Below are 25,635 nucleotides of genomic sequence, written 5' to 3'. Positions count from 1 at the left end.
ACTGCAGGTCGGGTGCTAAGAGGAGGACTAAAACAAGGAAATACAAACCCTCGGTACCGGTGATCATAACAGGGAATGTGAGGTCTTTGGCAAATAAGACGGACGAGCTCGGCGCGCTGGTAAAGAGGGACCACATGGGGAGGACATCAACAGCATGACTGACTGCATCACAGAATACATCAAGTTCTGTGAACACACCACCATACCATCCAGGACTGTGCGCTGCTTCCCCAACAACAAGCCCTGGATCACCAGGGATCTGAAGGCTCTTCTTAAGACAGGGATGAGCTAAGGACAATCCAGGGCGACCTGAAGGTGAACATCAGGGAGGGCAAGGACTCCCACAGGAGGAAGCTGGAGGCCAAACTTCAGCAGAACAACATGAGGGAGCTGTGGACCGGGATGAAGCCGATTACTGGCTTCAAGGTCTCAGTGAGACAGCCAGGGGGCTCCCTGGAGAGGGCCAACGAGCTGAGCTGTTGCTTCAATAGGCTCAGTTCACAGCCCTCATCCGTCTCCTCCACGCACCACACCTCCCCTTCTGCCCCCTTGGCCCACCTACGACCGCAGGTGAAATCACCGCTGGACCCTCTGCAATTTGCATACCAAATTGTGGGAGTGGACAACGCCATCATCTACTTGCTGCAACAAGTTCAGTCGCACCTGGATGGAACCAGCGTCTCTGTGAGAGTCACTTTCTCCAGTGCATTCAACACCATCCAACCACTGCTACTGAGTGAGAAGCTGCAGGTGGTGGGGGTTGACGAGTCCACCATCTCCTGGATCACTGACTACCTCACAGGCAGACCACAGTTTGTCAGAATGGGCCGTGTGCTGTCTGAAACTATGGTCAGTGATGTTGGAGCCCCACAGGGAACTGTTCTGTCTCCACTCCTGTTCACCTTGTACACCACTGACTTCCAGTACAACACGGGGTCATGCCATCTGCAGAAGTTCTCTGATGACTCTGCAGTGGTCGGGTGTATTAGGGATGGACGGGAGGAGGAGTAGAGGGCAGTGGTGAGTGACTTTGTGGAGTGGGCCGGTGAGAATCACCTGCTTCTGAACGTGGCCAAGACCAGAGAGATGGTGGTCGACTTCAGGAGGAAGACAACGGCTCCTAGTCCTCTGAGTGTTCTTGGAGAGGATGTGGACATGGTGAAGGAGTACAGGGTCCTGGGTGTCTCCATCGACCAACAGACTCAACACACTGGTTAAGAAGGCCGGCTCCATCATTGGTTGCAAACAGGATTATCCAGAACAGGTGGTGGAGAGGAGGACGCTGAAGAAATGATTGTCCATCTTGGACAACCCAGACCAACCTCTTACCCACTGTACATGTTTATGTTTTATATACACATCATATACACTACACATACTTTGCATTTTTGCACTTTCTCTATTGTTTAAATTGAATTTCCTAAATTAATACTCTGCGCTGTACATATCTTTCATCCCTATTATTTTTATTTTTGTGTCTGTAAGCTGCTACTGCGACAACAAATTTCCCCTTGGGGATGAATAAAGTATATATCCATCCATCCAAGCACCATCCAAGCACCAACCGAGCACCAACCGAGTCGCACCATAACATTCCGAAACATCAAGTCCATCAACCTCCCCTCGCTCTCCTCCACCTTGGCTGCCACCGTGTCTGAACCTATTTCGACTGCCTCCCCCACTGCCCTGGTCAACTACTATAATGATGCACTCTCCTCCTGTCTTGACCTCATCGCCCCCAAAAAATCCAAACTCGTCTCCTTCACCGACTCCGCCCCCTGGTACACTGACCAACTTCGCCACCTCAAAGTGCAGGGCCGTTGACTGGAACGTCTTGCAAACAAAACTGGACTCACTGTTCACCTTGATGCCTTCATACTCCACCAACAAAAATACAAAGATGCCCTCAATGCCGCTCGATCCTCTCACTACTCCTCCATCATCCAATCTGGCTCCAACAACCCCAAAACACTGTTCTTCACCATCAACAAACTCCTCAAGCCCATCAAGACACCATCTCTACCTCCTTCAACACCAGCAAATGCAACTAATTTCTTTCCTTCTTTAATGACAAAATAATTGCAATACACAACCAGCTGGCTGCCTCCTCTCCTTCCACTACCTCACCTCCCAGCCCTCAACATGACCGTCCCCTAATTCCAAGCCACTCACTCTCATCCTTCAGTTCAATCACTGAAATGGACCTCTCCTCCATTGTCTCCAGCATGAAGACCTCCACCTGTGCCTTTGACCCCCTCCCCTCTTATTTAGTCAAGGCCTGCCTCCCCTCACTCTCCCATCTCATCACAAACATCATCAACTCCTCACTGTCCTCTGGTCTTGGCATAACTTGCACTGCCCTCTCCTGATTCACCTCATATCTCTCAGACCGACATCAATTCATTGCCATAAACATTTGTAAATCCTCCATGTTGTCCCCCAAGGTTCCGTGCTTGATCCCCTCTTCATCATTTACATTCTTCCCCTTGGACAAATCATCCGTCGTCATGCTTGATTTCCACTGTTACGCTAACGACACCCAACTCTACCTCTCTTCCAAGACCATCACCTCAGTCACCCACTCCACTCTCACCACCTGTCTCACTGAAATAAAATTTTGGATGCAACAGAACTTTCTCAAACTCAACTGCAATAAATCTGAAATACTAATGCTCGGCCCCAACTCCCTCACCCGCTCAGCCCAGACCTTCTCTCTGAACATTGAAGGCTCCATCATCACTCCCTCCAACTAGGTCCGCAACCTCGGCATCATCCTCGACCCCACCCTCTCTTTCCTCCCCCACACCAACCACATCACCAAAACTGCCTTCTTTCACCTCAGGAACATTGCACGCCTCCAGCCCTCCATGTCCTCTGCCACCACCGAAATGCTCATCCATGACCTCGTAACCTCCAGACTCAACTACTGCAACAGCATCCTCTACGGCTCACCCAACAAAATCCTCAATAAACTCCAATATGTCCAAAACTCTGCCGCCCGACTGCTCACCTCCACCTGCCGCTACGAACACATCACCCCGGTCCTACGCAACCTCTACTGGCTCCCGGTCAAGCACAGGATAGACTTCAAATTACTACTCATCACCGACAAAGCCCTAAACAACCTGGCCCCTCCCTACCTTTCAGGCCTCCTCCCCCTTCACGTCCCAACCCGTTGCCTCAGGTCTGCCGGTACAAACACTCTGAAGATCATCAGGATCAAGCGCCGGACCTGATGGGTGACAGGGCTTTCAGCTGCTGCACTCTCTGGAACGCTCTCCCCATCCACATCCGTCAGGCTCCCACCCTATCTTCATTTAAACAAGCCCTTAAAACCCTTGTGACGGTTCCCCTGTCTGTGTGTCTGTCTTTCTGTCTGTCTGTCTGTTTACCTGTCTGTCTGTTTGCCTGTCCTTCTCTGTCTCCTGCAGGGCAGCTTGATGAGACACACCTGGGCCCGGTGCTCCTGGGGAATAAAGCTCCGCCTCTTTGACGGCCGGGGTCTCTCTCTCCATGGCTGCTGTCCCTATGTGCCAGCCCGGCGACAGCGCTCTCTGTTTTGTCCCTGTGTTGTCTCCATTTACGGCTGTTTTGGGTTTCGCCAACCACCTTGTTTAGCTAATAAAGCCTCTTTGTTTTGGAACGCCTCGTCTCCCGTGTACTTTGTCGCGACGCCTGAGCCGGGTCCTCTTCCAACTCACCATCACCTGCTAACCCCTGCACCATATCCTCCACTATGACTCATTCCACACAGCTTCTCCAGTTTTCTTTTTGTTACCAAAATGTTTCTGTTTGTTTGTTTTGTTTGCTTTGTCTTTCCATTTTTTGTTTTGTTCTGTTTGTCTCTTGGCCCCAATGTAAAGCGTATTTGAGTATCTAGTAAAGCGCTATATAAGTTTGAATGATTATTATTATTAGTAACCAGCAACCAGCAACTAGTAACCCGTACTTCACACAGTGGCTGTAATGGATTGCAGGTTTTCAGGTGAGAGTACCTGTCTGACCTTTGGGAGTAACTGTCTCACCTTCTGGACGGTGAACGTCCGGATGACGAACTCAGCCAGTGGCTCGGTTTCGATCAAGGTCACCTTGATGTCTCCATACTGCTCTGTCTCATCGGGCCAGTAGCGCACACACTTCACCTGGAACACACCAGCCATCAGATACCACAGAGCACTGGGAGAGAACTGGGAAGGGGGAAGAGGAGCACTGGGAGCGAGAACTGGGAGGGGTGAAGCAGAGGTCAAGGTGGTCATCATCAATAAAAACACGATCGAGCTGCATAATAAAACATAACAACATGACTTTAGTGGATAACACCATCAAGTCAGGCTTAATGGAGCCATATCTGATAAACCAGTTACTGGACTGAACTTCTGGATGTTTGGAGTCATGGCAACACGTTGGGTTTACGGTTCCATTCTGGTTTCTGCATCGGAGGAGACGTGACGTCTGCTCGGACTGAAGCCAACATGTTGGAGGAGACTGAGCTCTGTGCGGGACGGCAGAGTCTTCTGTCACTCACACAGGTCTAAAGGTAAGTCAGGACCTCCTGGGGAGAAAGGGCTCACCTGCGTAACCTGCTCACGTGGGAGCTGGACCAGAATTTAAGTTGCCTCAACTAAACGCTCACTGGAGGTCTACCCCTGACCCCTAACCCACTGGAGGTCTACCCCTAACCCCCTAACCAACTGAGGGTCTACCCCTAAGCCCTAACCGACTGGAGGTCTACCCCTAACCCCCTAACCAACTGAGGGTCTACCCCTAAGCCCTAACCCACTGGAGGTCTACCCCTAACCCTAACTGTAGGTCAACACACACACACACACACACACACACACACACACACACACACACACACACACACACACACAAGCACACACAGTGTAAACAAGAACTCACCCTGCCCACCTCCACCAGGTTGGTAACCATGACGATAGAGGCTGAGTTTTCCTGCCAGACCATCCTCCAGAAATCCCTCACTGTCTCCTGCATGGGCCCTGACACACACCCACATTATGAAATACACACAAACTACACTAATATGCAGAACCTCTATATATATCTGTGTTGCTCTACCTATCTATGTGTAGCTCTACGTATCTCTGTGTTGCTTTATGTATCTCTGTGTTGCTCTATGTATCTCTGGGGTTCTACGTATCTCTGGGTTTGCTCGACGTATCTCTGTGTCGCTCTAGGTAGCTATGTGTTGCTCTAGGTATCTGTGTTGCTCTACATATCCAAAGTGTTTCTATTGCATAGTTGAAAGCTCATTGCTCCCCCTTTAGACACTAAAGGTGTGACAGCATCAGATGCCGAGAGCTGCTGCTGCTGTATGTGAGAACATGTTCATTCCAACGTCATGTTGAAATACGTCAGCACTGACCGCACAGACTTACACAAACGCACACATGGAACATGCACACATGAACGGACACACACACACACACACACACACACACACACACACACACACACACACACACACACACACATGCACTCACATGCCATCAATAACCCAGATAGTGGTTTGGAGGTTTTTAGGTAATGGAGTCTTAAATTTGTCAACAGGATTGTATACTGCAGTTTAGATTTGAGAGGTTGTTGTAATAGCCTTCCAGCCCGAAAGGACGACATTTACACTGTTGCCACACACACACACACACACACACACACACACACACACACACACACACACACAGTCAGTGTACTTACCTTGTGTGGCGATGTAATGTCTGGGTCGATGGTAGCCCTGTGAGACAGAGACAAGTCAGTTCAAGTATTCATGTCTGTCTCTATTCAGTTTGTCTCTCCTCCGTCTCTCTCTCTTTCTTCTTTTCCTCTCCTTTATTTCTTCATCTCCTTATTATCTCATTTCTTCACTTCTAGCCTTGGACCATCTTGCTCTCTCTCTCTGCCGGCTTTGCTTGCTCCTGCCCTTTCCATAATTTCTTCGCCCAATTCTTGTCTTGTTTTTGACATCTTTTCCCTCTTCTCCTGCTGAAGCGATTCCTTACACTTTTATTTTAAATGTAAGCAATAAGGTACTCAAGGCAGTACTGTATCGTCAATAATGTACTGTTCAATACAGTATTGCCTCGAGTACCTTATTGCTTACATAATAAGGTTACCTGCGGCATCAGAAATAGTAAGTAAATAGTAAGCTGCCTTTCAGCACAAAATAGTTGTAGCCACCAAACGTTGTGTACCTTTCAGCGATAGAGAAAATAGTGTGGTTGTTGCTATGCATTGGGAACATAATGTTTGTTAGCCTAGCTAGATCCTGCACCATCTCATTCAATCACATTGCTCATTTTATAAAAGTTGCCATTAAAATGACAAAAATGACAATGGAACACTTTCAATAAAATTATATTTAATTTAAACATTCTAAAATCAATCATAAATGCTTCGTAGGCACTGGGTATAACATTGATAGGTTAATAAACGTAACCTAAATAGCCTATGCTGTTTAAACTTAACAAACTGAAGTTACAAGTGACTTGGGACTCGATAGACTAACATTAGGCTGTTGTTAACGTTTGTTTATGTTGATTTGGATATCTCCATTCATTTTGCATCCGTAGAAAACGTTTCTCATGTCCCCTTCCTCTCTTCCTCTCTTTGCCGGTGGCTCGGTGTTGGAAGTGCCTTCTCCAGCAAGGATATTACTCCAACGCTGTCTTTCATTGAGATTTGGTGCCCAGTAGCTTTGAAGGGAGCTTTCGGATTCATGTCCACTCACTGACATGATTTCTCTTGCTTCCAACCAGCATTAGAGAGAGTTTGCACCAAGGTGCAAACTTCGGACTGTCAAGCTTGAAATGACAACTAACGGTCGCGCAAAATCTACCTGCTATTTTGAATGTGCACTGATATGGAACGCCCTGGTAAATGTAAACAGGTCTACATTACATTATGGCTCAAATACAGTGCACCCGTGACTCACGCTCAACCAATCAGCTTGATTTCATTTACCCGTATTATAAAGTACCATATTACCCCACTAGAGAGCTCATAGTACCATATTACCCCACTAGAGAGCTCATAGTACCGTATTACCGCACTAGAGAGCTCATAGTACCATATTACCCCACTAGAGAGATCATAGTACCGTATTACCCCACTAGAGACCTTATAATTCCATATTACCCCACTAGAGAACTCATAGTACCATATTACCCCACTAGAGAGTTCATAGTACCATATAACCCCACTAGAGAGCTCATAGTACCATATTGCCCCACTAGAGAGCTCATAGTACCATATTACCCCACTAGAGAACTCATAGTACCATATTACCCCACTAGAGAGTTCATAGTACCATATTACTCCACTAGAGAGTTCATAGTACCATATTACCCCACTAGAGATCTTATAATTCCATATTACCCCACTAGAGAACTCATAGTACCATATTACCCCACTAGAGAGCTTATAGGTTTTTACTATCTTTATTTGGGGAGTTTTTACTCCTCTGTTGCTCTCCCTGAGCTTCCTTTTCTTTCACTTGTTAAACTTGTTTAACCTTTCCCAATGCTAGGGTCCAAGGACAGAAGGAAGAAGTCCCTGCATCCCCAACACTTCCCCCTGAGACAGTAACCTTTTTGAGAAAAAACACTTTCATATTGTCAGGAAGACCATGTTCTGAGTATGCCCTTATCTCCACTGAAGGGGTGTATTGTTTCGGTTTGATTATTTATTTATTTTTCTGAAGAAAATAAGCTGTATGTACCAAATTCGTTAAGACTATTGTTACAACAGTCAGCTGTGAGCGAGAGATTAAAATGCAGCGTATCATCTGCTCTGCTGAGAGATGATTGGCTGCAATCTGCTGTCCCTCCAGGACTTGTTCGCCTCCAGGATCCTGAAAATTGTAGCCGACTGCTCTCACCCTAGACAGAAACTGTTTGAGTCCCTACCCTCTGGCAGGAGGCTGCAGTCCATCAGGACCAAGACCTCACGCTCCATCAGGACCAAGACCTCACGCTTCATCAGGACCAAGACCTCACGCTCCATCAGGACCAAGACCTCACGCTCCATCAGGACCAAGACCTCACGCTCCATCAGGACCAAGACCTCTTGCTCCATCAGGACCAAGACCTCACGCTCCATCAGGACCAAGACCTCACGCTCCATCAGGACCAAGACCTCACGCTCCATCAGGACCAAGACCTCACAGTCCATCAGGACCAAGACCTCACGCTTCATCAGGACCAAGACCTCACGCTCCATGAGGACCAAGACCTCACAGTCCATGAGGACCAAGACCTCACAGTCCATCAGGACCAAGACCTCACGCTCCATCAGGACCAAGACCTCATGCTCCATCAGGACCAAGACCTCACAGTCCATCAGGACCAAGACCTCACGCTCCATCAGGACCAAGACCTCACGCTCAATCAGGACCAAGACCTCACAGTCCATCAGGACCAAGACCTCACGCTCCATCAGGACCAAGACCTCACGCTCCATCAGGACCAAGACCTCACAGTCCATCAGGACCAAGACCTCACGGTCCATCAGGATCAAGACCTCACGGTCCTTCAGGATCAAGACCTCACGCTCCATCAGGACCAAGACCTCACGCTCCATCAGGACCAAGACCTCACAGTCCATCAGGACCAAGACCTCACGCTCCATCAGGACCAAGACCTCACGCTTCATCAGGACCAAGACCTCACACTCCATCAGGACCAAGACCTCACGCTCCATCAGGACCAAGACCTCATGCCCCATCAGGATCAAGACCTCACGCTCCATCAGGACCAAGACCTCACGCTCCATCAAGACCAAGACCTCACGGTCCTTCAGGACCAAGACCTCACACTCCATCAGGACCAACACCTCACGGTCCATCAGGATCAAGACCTCACAGTCCATCAGGACCAAGACCTCGCGGTCCTTCAGGATCAAGACCTCACGTTCCATCAGGACCAAGACCTCACCGTCCTTCAGGACCAAGACTTCACGACCCATCAGGTCCAAGGCGTCACGCTCCATCAGGATCAAGACCTCACGGCCCATCAGATCAGTTTCTTCCTGTCTGCAGTTGAGCTCATCAATAAAGCCCGTGACCCCAACTGACCCTGACTCTCACCCCCACAGGACTATTTCTCACTGTTACAACTCTACAACTACACTTCACTTTATTAACACACTTGTTTTAAATATACTCTTAATTTGTTTGTTTGCTTGTTTATTATATTTTATTGTACATGTTTATATTTTAAAATGATGTCTTTTACCATTGCGCGATGATTATTGGGTTTAAGGGGAACTGTTAGAATTAAGATTATTATAAGCATGCAGTCCTGAGGGTCATGGTTCAGGGCTTCACTCACTAGAGAGTCAATCTGTGTGTGTGTGTGTGTGTGTGTGTGTGTGTGTGTGTGTGTGTGTGTGCACTCACGTCAATATAATTAGCATTGATGTAGTCAGAGTGGGGGTCTCCATCCAGCAGCTGCAGGCGGACTCTGGTGTGATCGTCTGTGGGGTCAGAGAGCACAAAGATACAACCGGCCTAAAGTTACATTTACCCACAGATCAGAGCCGCTAGCGGACCGGACGGGAAGGTGTCTGAGCCAGAACTACGACAGCACTTGTTTAAATTAAATGACCCTCATATACCTACCTAGCAGTCTTAATCCTCTCTGTGGAAAACACAGCATGTCCCTTTGGCATCAGAGATCGCGGGTTCAAGTCCCGTCTCCTAACGACAATGGTTTCCTTTAGCTGTTTGCTGAACACAGCGTGTTGTGGAGAGACAGTGTAATCAGACAACACAACATTGTTGTGCTGTAGCAATGAGAAGTTGTGAATCCATAACCGCTCACAACATCTTCCCACTGCTCAACTAGAAGCGTGACAGAAAGATGAATAAGAGCTTGGACCAAAGGTCACAAAGGTCATCTCACGACCAGAAGGTCATCTCACGACCAGAATGTCATCTCCCAACGACCGGGTGCTGGAAAATAAGACTGATGCTAACCAAGCAATGAGAAACCAGACTGCTGTGATCACATCTCAACTTTCAACCTGGTTCATCATAACATCCAGAATCAAGCACAGGCACAGGCACACGCACACACACGCACACGCGCACACGCGCACACACACACACACACACACACACACACACACAATGCTGCAGCCGCACTGACAGCAACGAGTTGCCAGTTGAGCTCCAGAGTTTAACTGATTAAGTAAATCTGTGACGGACTCAAAGCTGCTTAGTGGAGAAGGAGGAAGGAGAGGGAATGAGAGGAGGAGGAAGAGAGGACACGAGAGGGAAGGAGAGGAGAGAGGACACGAGAGGGAAGGAAGGGAGATATTTTGAAGTTGTGATTGGTTTATGTTTCAATCTTTTAATCCCTGTTATTCAAAGACATATGCACATCAGATTACTCTAATTAAAACATTCTCTCTCTCTCTCTCTCTCTCTCTCTCTCTCTCTCTCACACACACACACACACACACACACACTATTTATGCACGTGTGTGAATCCTCACCAATAAATCTGTTCATTTCGAAGGCATTTGTTGAATTATAAATGAACATATGGAGGTTGTTCTGTGAACTGCTGGCAGAGAAGAAGAGAACAGAGCAAGGGGGGGAGGAGGAGGAGGAGGAGGAGGAGCAGGAGGAGGATGAAGAGGAGGAGGAGGAGGAAACAGGACTGACCTCTGCCCAACACAGAGACTGTCAATCAGACAGGATGGAGGGATGAGAGCAAAGCAGAGGAAATACAGAAAGGAAAGCGGAGGAAGGGTTTAGAAGAGGAGGATAGAAATTACTATGTTTGTGAGGACAGTCTAAACCCAGATCACAGTCCACATGACCCCGCTGGACCTGGGTCCAATGTTCAGGACAGGAAGTGAAAAGACCCACAACAGGAAGAATCTCCTGAGTCCATGTTTCATGTAGAGGATGTGAAGTCTATGTTTCATGTAAAGGATGTGAAGTCTATGTTTCATGAGGATGTGAAGTCTATGTTTCATGTCGAGGACGTGAAGTCTGTGTTTCATGTAGAGGATGTGAAGTCTATGTTTCATGAGGATGTGAAGTCTATGTTTCATGTAGAGGACGTGAAGTCTGTGTTTCATGTAGAGGATGTGAGGTCTATGTTTCATGAGGACGTGAAGTCTATGTTTCCTGAGGATGTGAAGTCTATGTTTCATGTAGAGGATGTGAAGTCTATGTTTCATGTCGAGGATGTGAAGTCTGTGTTTCATGTAGAGGATGTGAAGTCTATGTTTCATGAGGATGTGAAGTCTATGTTTCATGTAGAGGACGTGAAGTCTGTGTTTCATGTAGAGGATGTGAAGTCTATGTTTCATGAGGACGTGAAGTCTATGTTTCCTGAGGATGTGAAGTCTATGTTTCATGTAGAGGATGTGAAGTCTATGTTTCATGAGGACGTGAAGTCTATGTTTCATGAGGACGTGAAGTCTATGTTTCATGAGGACGTGAAGTCTATGTTTCATGTAGAGGTCGTGAAGTCTGTTTCATGTAGAGGATGTGAAGTCTATGTTTCATGTAGAGGTCGTGAAGTCTATGTTTCATGTAGAGGATGTGAAGTCTATGTTTCATGTAGAGGATGTGAAGTCTATGTTTCATGAGGACGTGAAGTCTATGTTTCATGTAGAGGTCGTGAAGTCTATGTTTCATGTAGAGGATGTGAAGTCTATGTTTCATGTAGAGGATGTGAAGTCTATGTTTCATGAGGACGTGAAGTCTATGTTTCATGTAGAGGACGTGAAGTCTATGTTTCATGTAGAGGATGTGAAGTCTATGTTTCATGTAGAGGACGTGAAGTCTATGTTTCATGTAGAGGATGTGAAGTCTGTGTTTCATGTAGAGGATGTGAAGTCTATGTTTCATGAGGACGTGAAGTCTATGTTTCATGTAGAGGACGTGAAGTCTATGTTTCATGTAGAGGATGTGAAGTCTATGTTTCATGTAGAGGACGTGAAGTCTATGTTTCATGTAGAGGATGTGAAGTCTATGTTTCATGAGGACGTGAAGTCTATGTTTCATGTAGAGGATGTGAAGTCTATGTTTCATGTAGAGGACGTGAAGTCTATGTTTCATGTAGAGGACGTGAAGTCTATGTTTCATGAGGACGTGAAGTCTATGTTTCATGTAGAGGTCGTGAAGTCTATGTTTCATGTAGAGGATGTGAAGTCTATGTTTCATGTAGAGGATGTGAAGTCTATGTTTCATGAGGACGTGAAGTCTATGTTTCATGTAGAGGACATGAAGTCTATGTTTCATGTAGAGGATGTGAAGTCTATGTTTCATGTAGAGGACGTGAAGTCTGTGTTTCATGTAGAGGATGTGAAGTCTATGTTTCCTGAGGACGTGAAGTCTATGTTTCATGTAGAGGACGTGAAGTCTATGTTTCATGTAGAGGATGTGAAGTCTATGTTTCCTGAGGACGTGAAGTCTATTTTTCATGTAGAGGATGTGAAGTCTATGTTTCATGAGGACGTGAAGTCTGTGTTTCATGTAGAGGATGTGAAGTCTATGTTTCATGAGGACGTGAAGTCTATGTTTCATGTAGAGGTCGTGAAGTCTATGTTTCATGTAGAGGATGTGAAGTCTGTGTTTCATGTAGAGGTCGTGAAGTCTATGTTTCATGAGGACGTGAAGTCTGTGTTTCATGTAGAGGTCGTGAAGTCTGTGTTTCATGTAGAGGATGTGAAGTCTATGTTTCATGTAGAGGATGTGAAGTCTGTGTTTCATGTAGAGTATGTGAAGTCTATGTTTCATAAGGATGTGAAGTCTATGTTTCATGTAGAGGATGTGAAGTCTATGTTTAATGAGGACGTGAAGTCTATGTTTCATGTAGAGGATGTGAAGTCTATGTTTCATGAGGACGTGAAGTCTATGTTTCATGAGGACGTGAAGTCTATGTTTCATGCAGAGGATGTGAAGTCTATGTTTCATGAGGACGTGAAGTCTATGTTTCATGTAGAGGATGTGAAGTCTATGTTTCATGTAGAGGATGTGAAGTCTATGTTTCATGTAGAGGATGTGAAGTCTATGTTTCATGTAGAGGATGTGAAGTCTATGTTTCATGAGGACGTGAAGTCTGTTTCATGAGGACGTGAAGTCTATGTTTCATGTAGAGGATGTGAAGTCTATGTTTCATGAGGACGTGAAGTCTGTTTCATGAGGACGTGACATCTATGTTTCCTGAGGATGTGAGGTATATGTTTCATGAGGATGTGAAGTCTATGTTTCATGTAGAGGATGTGAAGTCTATGTTTCATGTAGAGGATGTGAAGTCTATGTTTCATGAGGACGTGAAGTCTGTTTCATGAGGACGTCAAATCTATGTTTCCTGAGGATGTGAGGTATATGTTTCATGAGGATGTGAAGTCTATGTTTCATGTAGAGGTCGTGAAGTCTATGTTTCATGTAGAGGATGTGAAGTCTATGTTTCATGAGGATGTGAAGTCTATGTTTCATGAGGACGTGAAGTCTATGTTTCTTGAGGACGTGAAGTCTATGTTTCATGAGGACGTGAAGTCTATGTTTCATGAGGACGTGAAGTCTGTGTTTCATGAGGACGTGAAGTCTATGTTTCATGAGGACGTGAAGTCTATGTTTCATGAGGATGTGAAGTCTATGTTTCATGTAGAGGTCGTGAAGTCTATGTTTCATGAGGACGTGAAGTCTGTGTTTCATGTAGAGGTCGTGAAGTCTATGTTTCATGTAGAGGATGTGAAGTCTGTGTTTCATGTAGAGGTCGTGAAGTCTATGTTTCATGAGGACGTGAAGTCTGTGTTTCATGTAGAGGTCGTGAAGTCTGTGTTTCATGTAGAGGATGTGAAGTCTATGTTTCATGTAGAGGATGTGAAGTCTATGTTTCATGTAGAGGATGTGAAGTCTATGTTTCATGTAGAGGATGTGAAGTCTGTGTTTCATGTAGAGGACGTGAAGTCTATGTTTCATAAGGATGTGAAGTCTATGTTTCATGTAGAGGATGTGAAGTCTATGTTTCATGTAGAGGATGTGAAGTCTATGTTTCATGTAGAGGATGTGAAGTCTGTGTTTCATGTAGAGGATGTGAAGTCTGTGTTTCATGTAGAGGTCGTGAAGTCTATGTTTCATAAGGATGTGAAGTCTATGTTTCATGAGGACGGGAAGTCTATGTTTCATGAGGACGTGAAGTCTATGTTTCATGAGGACGTGAAGTCTGTGTTTCATGTAGAGGACGTGAAGTCTATGTTTCATGAGGACGTGAAGTCTATGTTTCATGAGGACGTGAAGTCTATGTTTCATGTAGAGGATGTGAAGTCTATGTTTCTTGAGGACGTGAAGTCTATGTTTCATGAGGACGTGAAGTCTATGTTTCATGAGGACGTGAAGTCTATGTTTCATGTAGAGGACGTGAAGTCTATGTTTCATGTAGAGGATGTGAAGTCTATGTTTCATGTAGAGGATGTGAAGTCTATGTTTCTTGAGGACGTGAAGTCTATGTTTCATGAGGACGTGAAGTCTATGTTTCATGTAGAGGATGTGAAGTCTATGTTTCATGAGGACGTGAAGTCTATGTTTCATGTAGAGGATGTGAAGTCTATGTTTCATGAGGATGTGAAGTCTATGTTTCCTGAGGATGTGAAGTCTATGTTTCATGAGGACGGGAAGTCTATGTTTCATGAGGACGTGAAGTCTATGTTTCATGAGGACGTGAAGTCTGTGTTTCATGTAGAGGACGTGAAGTCTATGTTTCATGAGGACGTGAAGTCTATGTTTCATGAGGACGTGAAGTCTATGTTTCATGAGGTCGTGAAGTCTATGTTTCATGAGGACGTGAAGTCTATGTTTCATGAGGTCGTGAAGTCTATGTTTCATGTAGAGGATGTGAAGTCTGTGTTTCATGTAGAGGTCGTGAAGTCTATGTTTCATGAGGACGTGAAGTCTGTGTTTCATGTAGAGGTCGTGAAGTCTGTGTTTCATGTAGAGGATGTGAAGTCTATGCTTCATGTAGAGGATGTGAAGTCTATGTTTCATGTAGAGGATGTGAAGTCTATGTTTCATGTAGAGGATGTGAAGTCTATGTTTCATGTAGAGGATGTGAAGTCTGTGTTTCATGTAGAGGATGTGAAGTCTGTGTTTCATGTAGAGGACGTGAAGTCTATGTTTCATAAGGATGTGAAGTCTATGTTTCATGTAGAGGATGTGAAGTCTATGTTTCATGTAGAGAATGTGAAGTCTATGTTTCATGTAGAGGATGTGAAGTCTGTGTTTCATGTAGAGGATGTGAAGTCTGTGTTTCATGTAGAGGTCGTGAAGTCTATGTTTCATAAGGATGTGAAGTCTATGTTTCATGAGGACGGGAAGTCTATGTTTCATGAGGACGTGAAGTCTATGTTTCATGAGGACGTGAAGTCTGTGTTTCATGTAGAGGACGTGAAGTCTATGTTTCATGAGGACGTGAAGTCTATGTTTCATGAGGACGTGAAGTCTATGTTTCATGTAGAGGATGTGAAGTCTATGTTTCTTGAGGACGTGAAGTCTATGTTTCATGAGGACGTGAAGTCTATGTTTCATGAGGATGTGAAGTCTATGTTTCATGTAGAGGACGTGAAGTCTATGTTTCATGTAGAGGATGTGAAGTCTATGTTTCATGTAGAGGATGTGAAGTCTATGTTTCTTGAGGACGTGAAGTCTATGTTTCATGAGGACGTGAAGTCTATGTTTCATGTAGAGGATGTGAAGTCTATGTTTCATGAGGACGTGAAGTCTATGTTTCATGTAGAGGATGTGAAGTCTATGTTTCATGAGGATGTGAAGTCTATGTTTCCTGAGGATGTGAAGTCTATGTTTCATGAGGACGGGAAGTCTATGTTTCATGAGGACGTGAAGTCTATGTTTCATGAGGACGTGAAGTCTGTGTTTCATGTAGAGGACGTGAAGTCTATGTTTCATGAGGACGTGAAGTCTATGTTTCATGAGGACGTGAAGTCTATGTTTCATGAGGTCGTGAAGTCTATGTTTCATGAGGACGTGAAGTCTATGTTTCATGAGGACGTGAAGTCTATGTTTCATGTAGAGGATGTGAAGTCTATGTTTCTTGAGGACGTGAAGTCTATGTTTCATGAGGACGTGAAGTCTATGTTTCATGAGGACGTGAAGTCTATGTTTCATGTAGAGGACGTGAAGTCTATGTTTCATGTAGAGGATGTGAAGTCTATGTTTCATGTAGAGGATGTGAAGTCTATGTTTCTTGAGGACGTGAAGTCTATGTTTCATGAGGACGTGAAGTCTATGTTTCATGTAGAGGATGTGAAGTCTATGTTTCATGAGGACGTGAAGTCTATGTTTCACGTAGAGGATGTGAAGTCTATGTTTCATGAGGATGTGAAGTCTATGTTTCCTGAGGATGTGAAGTCTATGTTTCATGAGGACGTGAAGTCTATGTTTCATGTAGAGGATGTGAAGTCTATGTTTCATGTAGAGGATGTGAAGTCTATGTTTCATGTAGAGGATGTGAAGTCTATGTTTCATGTAGAGGATGTGAAGTCTATGTTTCATGAGGACGTGAAGTCTATGTTTCATGAGGATGTGAAGTCTGTGTTTCATGAGGACGTGAAGTCTATGTTTCATGTAGAGGATGTGAAGTCTATGTTTCATGTAGAGGATGTGAAGTCTATGTTTCATGTAGAGGATGTGAAGTCTATGTTTCATGTAGAGGATGTGAAGTCTATGTTTCATGTAGAGGATGTGAAGTCTATGTTTCATGTAGAGGATGTGAAGTCTATGTTTCATGAGGACGTGAAGTCTATGTTTCATGAGGATGTGAAGTCTATGTTTCATGAGGTCGTGAAGTCTATGTTTCATGAGGACGTGGAGTCTATGTTTCATGTAGAGGTCGTGAAGTCTATACGTCACATGCATACAGGTGATGATACGTGTGTGAGCCAGTGGTCCTCATGAGGCCCTCTGCTCTGACCTCCTCAGGTTGAGCCTCCTCATCACAGCTGGAGTCTTTCACATGTCTTTGTTCTCATGTCATTTCCCTTTTGAAACACTTTCTCAAGGAAATGGGGCTTTGTACAATCACAGAAGCAAGATGGACGTTTCCATCATGACCTTTAATTAACATATTAATACTAAGAGAACATTTATCATAATTCCTGTTGCCATTAAGGCCTCAGGTTAGTGGAGTGTGTTGCATTACCATCTACACCCTCAATGTGGACACACACACACACACACACACACACACACACACACACACACACACACACACACACACACAGAGGCTGTGATCATCCGGCCGGAAACAGAGCACACTGCTGGTCGCTGCATCAGACTGACTGACGTTGAGGAAATGATGGTGTGAAAAAGGAAGGTTCTTATTAAATATGCATGTGTATGTGTTATTCCTACTAAACAAATTGTTTTATTGAATTGGCCTCACTCTCAGATGATTGATTCATCCAAACACCAGCTCTCTTGCTTCTGGCTCTCTGCAGGTGGTTTGCTCCACCAGCAGCTGCAGGGAGTTAGTCAGGTACAGCGTCTTTACCCAGCATGTCTTATAGAAGCAGTGGTTGGACCTCTGTCTCTGCTGTGGGCGATTGTGGCTAAGTGGTTAGCATGCCTGTCTTTTAATCAGAGGGTTGGTGGTTCGCGCGCCGGCTCTGCCAGTCCATGTCATTGTGTCCTTGAGCAAGACACTTAACCCCTAATTGCTCCCTGTTGCTGTGTCTACAGTGTATAGGGCAAACATGTAAGTCGCCTTGGAAAAAAGCGTCAGCTAAATGTAATGTAATGTCTCTCATCAGCATGTCTTATAGAACCAGTGGTTGGACCTCTGTCTCTCCTCAGCAGCACAAGATTCAATTTAATTACATTTATTTATTTTGTGGAGCCTAAAATCCTCAAAGCTTTACAATCTGTAGACGTACGGATGTTAATGTGGACGCTCTGAGGGTTGAGTGTTTTGGTACTAGTTCCTTTACCGAACATTAGAACAACTAAAGTACAATCAATGACTTGAACTAAAACTCTTGACTAACATTAACCATACCAAACCAACCAAGACTAACCTTAACCATACTATACATCACCAAACAAACCCAGACTAACCTTAACTATACTAAACCAACCCAGACTAACCTTAACCATACTATACCTCACCAAACCAACCCAGACAAACGCTAGCAATACTAAACCAACCCAGACTAACCTTAACCATACTATACATCACCAAACCAACCCAGACTAACCTTAACTATACTAAACCAACCCAGACTAACCTTAACTATACCATACCTCACCAAACCAACCCAGACTAACCGTAGCTATACTAAACCTCACCAAACCAACCCAGACTAACCTTAATTATACTATACCTCACCAAACCAACCCAGACTAACCTTAACTATACCATACCTCACCAAACCAACCCAGAATAACCTTAACTATACCATACCATACCTCACCAAACCAACCCAGACTAACCTTAACTATACTATACCTCACCAAACCAACCCAGACTAACCTTAACTATACCAAACCTCACCAAACCAACCCAGACTAACCTTAACCATACCTCACCAAACCACACTCTTGCGCATGAGAACTCCATCTTTGTCATTGCAGTACTCACAAGCAATGATGTTGCCATAGCGATTCTTGTTTCGGTTCTCGTCCTTCTTCGCCGTTTCCCAGGGTGCCGTCTGTCCCTCCGCGAGGGCCTGAACACACACGTACACAAGAGTTTCATATTGAGGTGTGAACACAGAAATATGCATGTAAATATAATCGAAGAAAATAAAGTATCCTTTATTAATCTCCTTGGGGAGATTATTCTCTGCATGTTATCAGCCTCATTGATTAAGGTGAGGAGCAGTGAGGAGCAGTGATGAAGAGCAGTGATGAAGAGCAGTGATGAAGAGCAGTAGTGATGAGCAGTAGTGATGAGCAGTAGTGAAGAGCAGTGATGAAGAGCAGTGATGAAGAGCAGTGAGGAGCAGTGAGGAGCAGTGAAGAGCAGTAGTGAAGAGCAGTAGTGAAGAGCAGTGATGAAGAGCAGTGAGGAGCAGTAGTGAAGAGCAGTAGTGAAGAGCAGTGATGAAGAGCAGTGAAGAGCAGTGATGAAGAGTAGTGAGGAGCAGTAGAGAAGAGCAAGTAGTGAAGAGCAGTAGTGAAGAGCAGTAGTGAAGAGCAGTGATGAAGAGCAGTGAGGAGCAGTAGTGAAGAGCAGTAGTGAAGAGCAGTGATGAAGAGCAGTGAAGAGCAGTAGTGAAGAGCAGTGATGAAGAGCAGTGAAGAGCAGTAGTGAAGAGCAGTGATGAAGAGCAGTGAGGAGCAGTGAGGAGCAGTAGTGAACAGCAGTGATGAAGAGCAGTGAGGAGCAGTAGAGAAGAGCAGTAGTGAAGAGCAGTGAGGAGCAGTGAGGAGCAGTAGTGAGGAGCAGTAGTGAAGAGCAGTAGTGAAGAGCAGTGATGAAGAGCAGTGATGAAGAGTAGTGAGGAGCAGTAGTGAGGAGCAGTAGAGAAGAGCAGTAGTGAAGAGCAGTGATGAAGAGCAGTGATGAAGAGTAGTGAGGAGCAGTAGAGAAGAGCAAGTAGTGAAGAGCAGTGAGGAGCAGTAGTGAAGAGCAGTGATGAAGAGCAGTGATGAAGAGTAGTGAGGAGCAGTAGAGAAGAGCAGTAGTGAAGAGCAGTGAGGAGCAGTAGTGAAGAGCAGTGATGAAGAGTAGTGAGGAGCAGTAGAGAAGAGCAGTGATGAAGAGTAGTGAGGAGCAGTGAGGAGCAGTAGTGAAGAGCAGTGATGAAGAGCAGTGATGAAGAGCAGTGAGGAGCAGTGATGAAGAGCAGTGATGAAGAGCAGTGATGAAGAGCAGTGAGGAGCAGTAGTGAAGAGCAGTGATGAAGAGCAGTGATGAAGAGCAGTGAGGAGCAGTAGTGAAGAGCAGTAGTGAAGAGCAGTGATGAAGAGCAGTGAGGAGCAGTAGAGAAGAGCAGTAGTGAAGAGCAGTGATGAAGAGCAGTGATGAAGAGTAGTGAGGAGCAGTAGAGAAGAGCAAGTAGTGAAGAGCAGTGAGGAGCAGTAGTGAAGAGCAGTGATGAAGAGCAGTGATGAAGAGTAGTGAGGAGCAGTAGAGAAGAGCAGTAGTGAAGAGCATTGAGGAGCAGTAGTGAAGAGCAGTAGTGAAGAGCAGTGATGAAGAGTAGTGAGGAGCAGTAGAGAAGAGCGATCATGTGCTGATGTCTGGTTCTTGTGGGTCATGTGCTGATGTCTGGTTCTTGTGGGTCATGTGCTGATGTCTGGTTCTTGTGGGTCATGTGCTTGATGTCTGGTTCTTGTCAGACTACAGTTTCCACCCCCGGGTTCCTTCGGCTCATTCCAGTGATTGCTGCCAGCTGGCTTAAATACCAGGCGTTTCCCTGGCGTGTCGTCAGTGCGTCAGTTGACCAGTCTGGCCGTTACCCGTAAGTCTGAACAGCGTTTCAGTGAAGATCCTGACCGTGCTGTTTGTTCTCTTGCTCTCCTGCCGCACAGCGTCGATCCCCGGGAATCACCTGAGCGAAGAGGCGCTACCTGAGTCGTACCACGGAGCACACGGTCCAAACCCTGTGCCTAGTTTTCACTGTGTCAGACCTCGAGCCTCCACACAGTCGTGTAGTCCTGTTTCCCCGGACCGAGCCCCGGTGAGAGCTCGGTTGAGTTTCCCTCCCGACTCCGGCGGAGAAAGGGAGAGACTTTGACCCGCTGGACCGTTTTTGCCGTTGCCTTGTTTGTGTATTCTTTGTTTACCTCCTGCATGACCGACAAACTAGTCTTTGGTTGGGTTAAACCTGCTGTGTTATGGGCGTTTGGGTCCACTACCTTACCCCAGAACACTTGAGTCCTTTCCGTCATTCTTTGGGGAATATTACGGCGTTATACAAAAGCATAAACCTAAGAGCCTCATTGGGAATAACGCTTCACTTCACGCAGTCGTGGTAAAAATGTATCGATTCAAGTTTGTTTGACAAGTAAAAAGTTTCCCAGAATGTTCTCTGAAGTAATTTTTATATTAATTTTATTGTTTCACAGCATTTTGTGTTGGTTCAATCCCTTCTAAAAGTTAAACTCTCAAGCAAAAGCAGTGTGATGTTCTCAGAGAAAGAAGAAGAAAGTACAGAAGGAGGTCCAGCAGGAGACCACTGAAACCAGTATGACCAGTATACCCTAACTCAAGTGAGCTCAACAACAACTAGAGCTCAGAAATAGTTTCGGACACACGGACTAACACACACAGATGAACAGACAGACACACACACGGACACACACACAGACAAACAGACGGGAAATAGAATAAAAGAATCATATCACGGAGCTGGAGATGCTAACGTGTTTTTGCTATTGAGGATGAACCTGCAACATTCAGACATTGTCCTGTACAGATTCTGCATCCATCTGAAGTTATTGAGTGTGTTGTGTACCTCGTATTCCTCCTTGAAGCCATAGCCCTGGCCACACTTCATCTGTGTGATGTGCTGCAGGAGGTCTGCCACTCGAATAGCTGGCTGGAACTGACCTGCAGGACAGAAAAAAGGAATATGAAGGAGCAGATTCCTAGTCTCACCTTCATGTGGTGAATCACTGAACCAGCTAACAGTGTGGACCTATCCTCATACCGTCACATCATATCTAACGGAGGCTTTTACCCTGAGAATGATCATGAGCACCATGTGTCTACTGGCAACCTGACGGAGAAGCTCAAGGTGTAGTCGTCCTGTGCTGTAACAATAGTAATAATATTCTAATATTCACAATATGTTCATGCCTAACTAACTTATTGACTGTGTGACCAGTTGACTGGCTACCTGACTAACCAGCTGACTAACCAGCTGACTGACTCACTGACTAACCAGCTAACTAACCAGCTGACTGTCTCACTGACTAACCAGCTGACTGTCTCACTGACTAACTAGCTGACTGTCTCACAGACTTACCAGCTGACTGTCTCACTGACTTACCAGTTAACTAACCAGCTGACTGTCTCACTGACTAACCAGCTAACTAACCAGCTGACTGTCTTGCGGAATTACCAGCTGACTGTCTCACTGACTTACCAGTTAACTAACCAGCTGACTGTCTCACTGACTAACCAGCTGACTGTCTCACAGACTTACCAGCTGACTGTCTCACTGACTTACCAGTTAACTAACCAGCTGACTGTCTCACAGACGTACCGGCTGACTGTCTCACAGACTTACCAGCTGACTGTCTCACTGACTTACCAGTTAACTAACCAGCTGACTGTCTCACTGACTAACCAGCTAACTAACCCGCTGGCTGACTAGCTGCCTGACCCACAGCTGCTCGGTCGGTGACATACCGCTCTGATAGGAGAGCTCCACAGACTCACAGCCTCCGTAGGGGAAACTCTGCAGGGTCAGAGAGGGCTGGGTGAGCGAGGGCTGGCTGCTGTCTGTGAATGGAAAGAGAGAGAGGACGGTGTTACCATGACAACAGATCTCCTGTCTATGACAACCCCCACACACACACGGCACACACACACACACAACATATGCACGGCACACTGGACTGTATGGTCACACATTCAGTTCAACAAGCCACTAACCTCCCTGCGCCCTGATTGGTGGGCATGGCCATAAAACAGGTAATATCTCTACTCTAATTAGGCAAGGGCAGATGAACGATTGATGACAGAGTTATGAAGACATGGGACCCATATGCCCAAGGGACCCATATAGGACTCATACGCCTTATGGGACCTAAAGGTCATACGCCCTATGGGACCTATAGGTCATACGCCCTATGGGACCTAAAGGTCATACGCCCCATGGGACCTATACGTCATACGCCCTATGGGACCTAAAGGTCATACGCCCTATTGGACCTATAGCTCATACGCCCAATGGGACCTATAGGTCATACGCCCTATGGGACCTATAGGTCATACGCCCTATGGGACCTAAAGGTCATACGCCCTATGGGACCTATAGGTCATACACCCTATGGAACCTAAAGGTCATACGCCCTATGGGTCCTATAGGTCATACGCCCCAATGGGACCTATAGGACCTATAGGTCATACGCCCTATGGGACATATAGGTCATATGCCCTATGGGGCCTATAGGTCATACGCCCTATGGGGCCTATAGGTCATACGCCCTATGGGACATATAGGTCATACGCCCTATGGGACCTATGGGTCATACGCCCTATGGGACCTATAGGTCATACGCCCGATGGGACCTAAAGGTCATACGCCCTATGGGACCTATAGGTCATACGCCCTATGGGACCTATAGGACCTATAGGTCATACGCCCCATGGGACCTATAGGACCTATAGGTCATACGCCCCATGGGACCTATAGGTCATACGCCCTATGGGACCTATAGGTCATACGCCCTATGGGACATATAGGTCATACGCCCTATGGGACCTAAAGGTCATACGCCCTATGGGACCTATAGCACCTATAGGTCATACGCCCTATGGGACCTATAGGTCATACGCCCTATGGGACATATAGGTCATACGCCCTATGGGACCTAAAGGTCATACGCCCTATGGGACCTATAGGTCATACGCCCTATGGGACCTATATGTCATACGCCCTATGGAACCTAAAGGTCATACGCCCTATGGGTCCTATAGGTCATACGCCCTATGGGACCTATAGGTCATACGCCCTATGGGTCCTATAGGTCATACGCCCTATGGGACCTATAGGTCATACGCCCTATGGGACCTAAAGGTCATACGCCCTATGGGACCTATAGCACCTATAGGTCATACGCCCTATGGGACCTATAGGTCATACGCCCTATGGGACATATAGGTCATACGCCCTATGGGACCTAAAGGTCATACGCCCTATGGGACCTATAGGTCATACGCCCTATGGGACCTATATGTCATACGCCCTATGGAACCTAAAGGTCATACGCCCTATGGGTCCTATAGGTCATACGCCCTATGGGACCTATAGGTCATACGCCCTATGGGTCCTATAGGTCATACGCCCTATGGGACCTATAGGTCATACGCCCTATGGGACCTATAGGACATATAGGTCATACGCCCTATGGGACCTACAGACAGACAGACAGACAGACAGACACACACACACACACACACACACACAAAGACGTGACGCGTTGTGACTCACCGATGGAGGTCGTGGCTGGAACCGGCTCTTTGGAGACTGAAACAGGATCAACATGAACTGTGACTCACATGCAGTTAGACTGATATCATATATGATATATTCACTGATATCATATATGATATATTCACTAATATCATATATGATATATTCACTAATATCAAAACAGTGATTTAACAGTGACTTCTGAACATCTTGTGTGTGTGTGTGTGTGTGTGTGTGTGTGTGTGTGTGTGTGTGTGTGTGTGTGTGTGTACCTGAGTAGTAGGAGTTCAGCAGGGATTTGCTCTGCAGTGTCTTGCCTCCCTGCACAGAGAAGGAGCAAGGAGAGGGAGCGGCTAGGGAGGAGAGGAGGAAACAAGGTAAGAGGATGAAGACCAAGAAGACGAAGTGGAGAGGAAGGTGAGAGAAGAGGAGAGGAGGGTGAGGAAGGAGAGAGGAGAGGAAGGTGAAGAGGAAGAGGAAGGTTAGAATGAACTCAAATATGATGAAGAGGAAGGTTAGAATTAACCCCAATATGATGAAGAGGAAGGTTAGAATTAACCCAAATATGATGAAGAGGAAGGTTAGAATTAACCCCAATATGATGAAGAGGAAGGTTAGAATTAACCCAAATATGATGAAGAGGAAGGTTAGAATGAACTCAAATATGACGAAGAGGAAGGTTAGAATGAACCCAAATATGATGAAGAGGAAGGTTAGAATGAACTCAAATATGACGAAGAGGAAGGTTAGAATGAACCCAAATATGATGAAGATGAAGGTTAGAATGAACCCAAATATTATGAAGAGGAAGGTTAGAATTAACCCAAATATGATGAAGAGGAAGGACATTCATGAGAGTGAACATCAGAGTGAGCTTCAGAGTGAGCTCCAGAGTGAACATCAGAGTGAACATCAGAGTGAGCTTCAGAGTGAGCATCAGAGTGAACATCAAAGTGAGCTTCAGAGTGAGCATCAGAGTGAACATCAAAGTGAGCTTCAGAGTAAACATCAGAGTGAACATCAGAGTGAGCTTCAGAGTGAACATCAGAGTGAACATCAGAGTGAACATCTGAGTGAGCTTCAGAGTGAGCTTCAGAGTGAACATCAAAGTGAGCTTCAGAGTGAGCATCACAGTGAGCTTCAGAGTGAGCTTCAGAGTGAACATCAGAGTGAGCATCAGAGTGAGCATCAGAGTGAACATCAGAGTGAGCATCAGAGTGAGCTTCAGAGTGAACATCAGAGTGAGCTTCAGAGTAAACATCAGAGTGAACATCAGAGTGAGCTTCAGAGTGAACATCAGAGTGAGCTTCAGAGTGAACATCAGAGTGAGCTTCAGAGTGAACATCAGAGTGAACATCAAAGTGAGCTTCAGAGTGAGCTTCAGAGTGAACATCAGAGTGAGCATCAGAGTGAGCATCAGAGTGAACATCAGAGTGAGCATCAGAGTGAGCTTCAGAGTGAGCATCAGAGTGAGCATCAGAGTGAGCATCA

At 45.7% G+C, this 25,635-nt stretch overlaps 1 protein-coding gene across 1 annotated transcript in view; it reads right to left on the bottom strand.

Annotated features, from left to right (window-relative positions):
• ptprt (protein tyrosine phosphatase receptor type T) overlaps nucleotides 1–25,635 on the bottom strand; it is a gene marked incomplete at its 3' end in the record, with an annotated part of 227,370 nt that overhangs the window by 16,559 nt on the left and 185,176 nt on the right. Inside the window, exons 19-27 of the mRNA XM_079218368.1 lie at nucleotides 24,417–24,497; nucleotides 24,163–24,198; nucleotides 22,356–22,448; nucleotides 21,457–21,551; nucleotides 18,633–18,720; nucleotides 9,413–9,489; nucleotides 5,716–5,752; nucleotides 4,903–5,000; nucleotides 4,026–4,142 (exon numbers count right to left, since the gene is read on the bottom strand). Coding sequence (XP_079074494.1) covers nucleotides 4,026–4,142; nucleotides 4,903–5,000; nucleotides 5,716–5,752; nucleotides 9,413–9,489; nucleotides 18,633–18,720; nucleotides 21,457–21,551; nucleotides 22,356–22,448; nucleotides 24,163–24,198; nucleotides 24,417–24,497 — 722 coding nt within the window. The remainder of the gene's footprint in view (nucleotides 1–4,025; nucleotides 4,143–4,902; nucleotides 5,001–5,715; nucleotides 5,753–9,412; nucleotides 9,490–18,632; nucleotides 18,721–21,456; nucleotides 21,552–22,355; nucleotides 22,449–24,162; nucleotides 24,199–24,416; nucleotides 24,498–25,635) is intronic.

This window comes from Taurulus bubalis (assembly GCF_910589615.1).
Source record: "Taurulus bubalis genome assembly, chromosome: 5".
In the NCBI taxonomy this organism is placed as follows: domain Eukaryota; kingdom Metazoa; phylum Chordata; class Actinopteri; order Perciformes; family Cottidae; genus Taurulus; species Taurulus bubalis.
The sequence above is the reverse complement of the archived record's forward strand: the minus strand, read 5'-3'. Positions and strand labels throughout refer to the sequence as shown.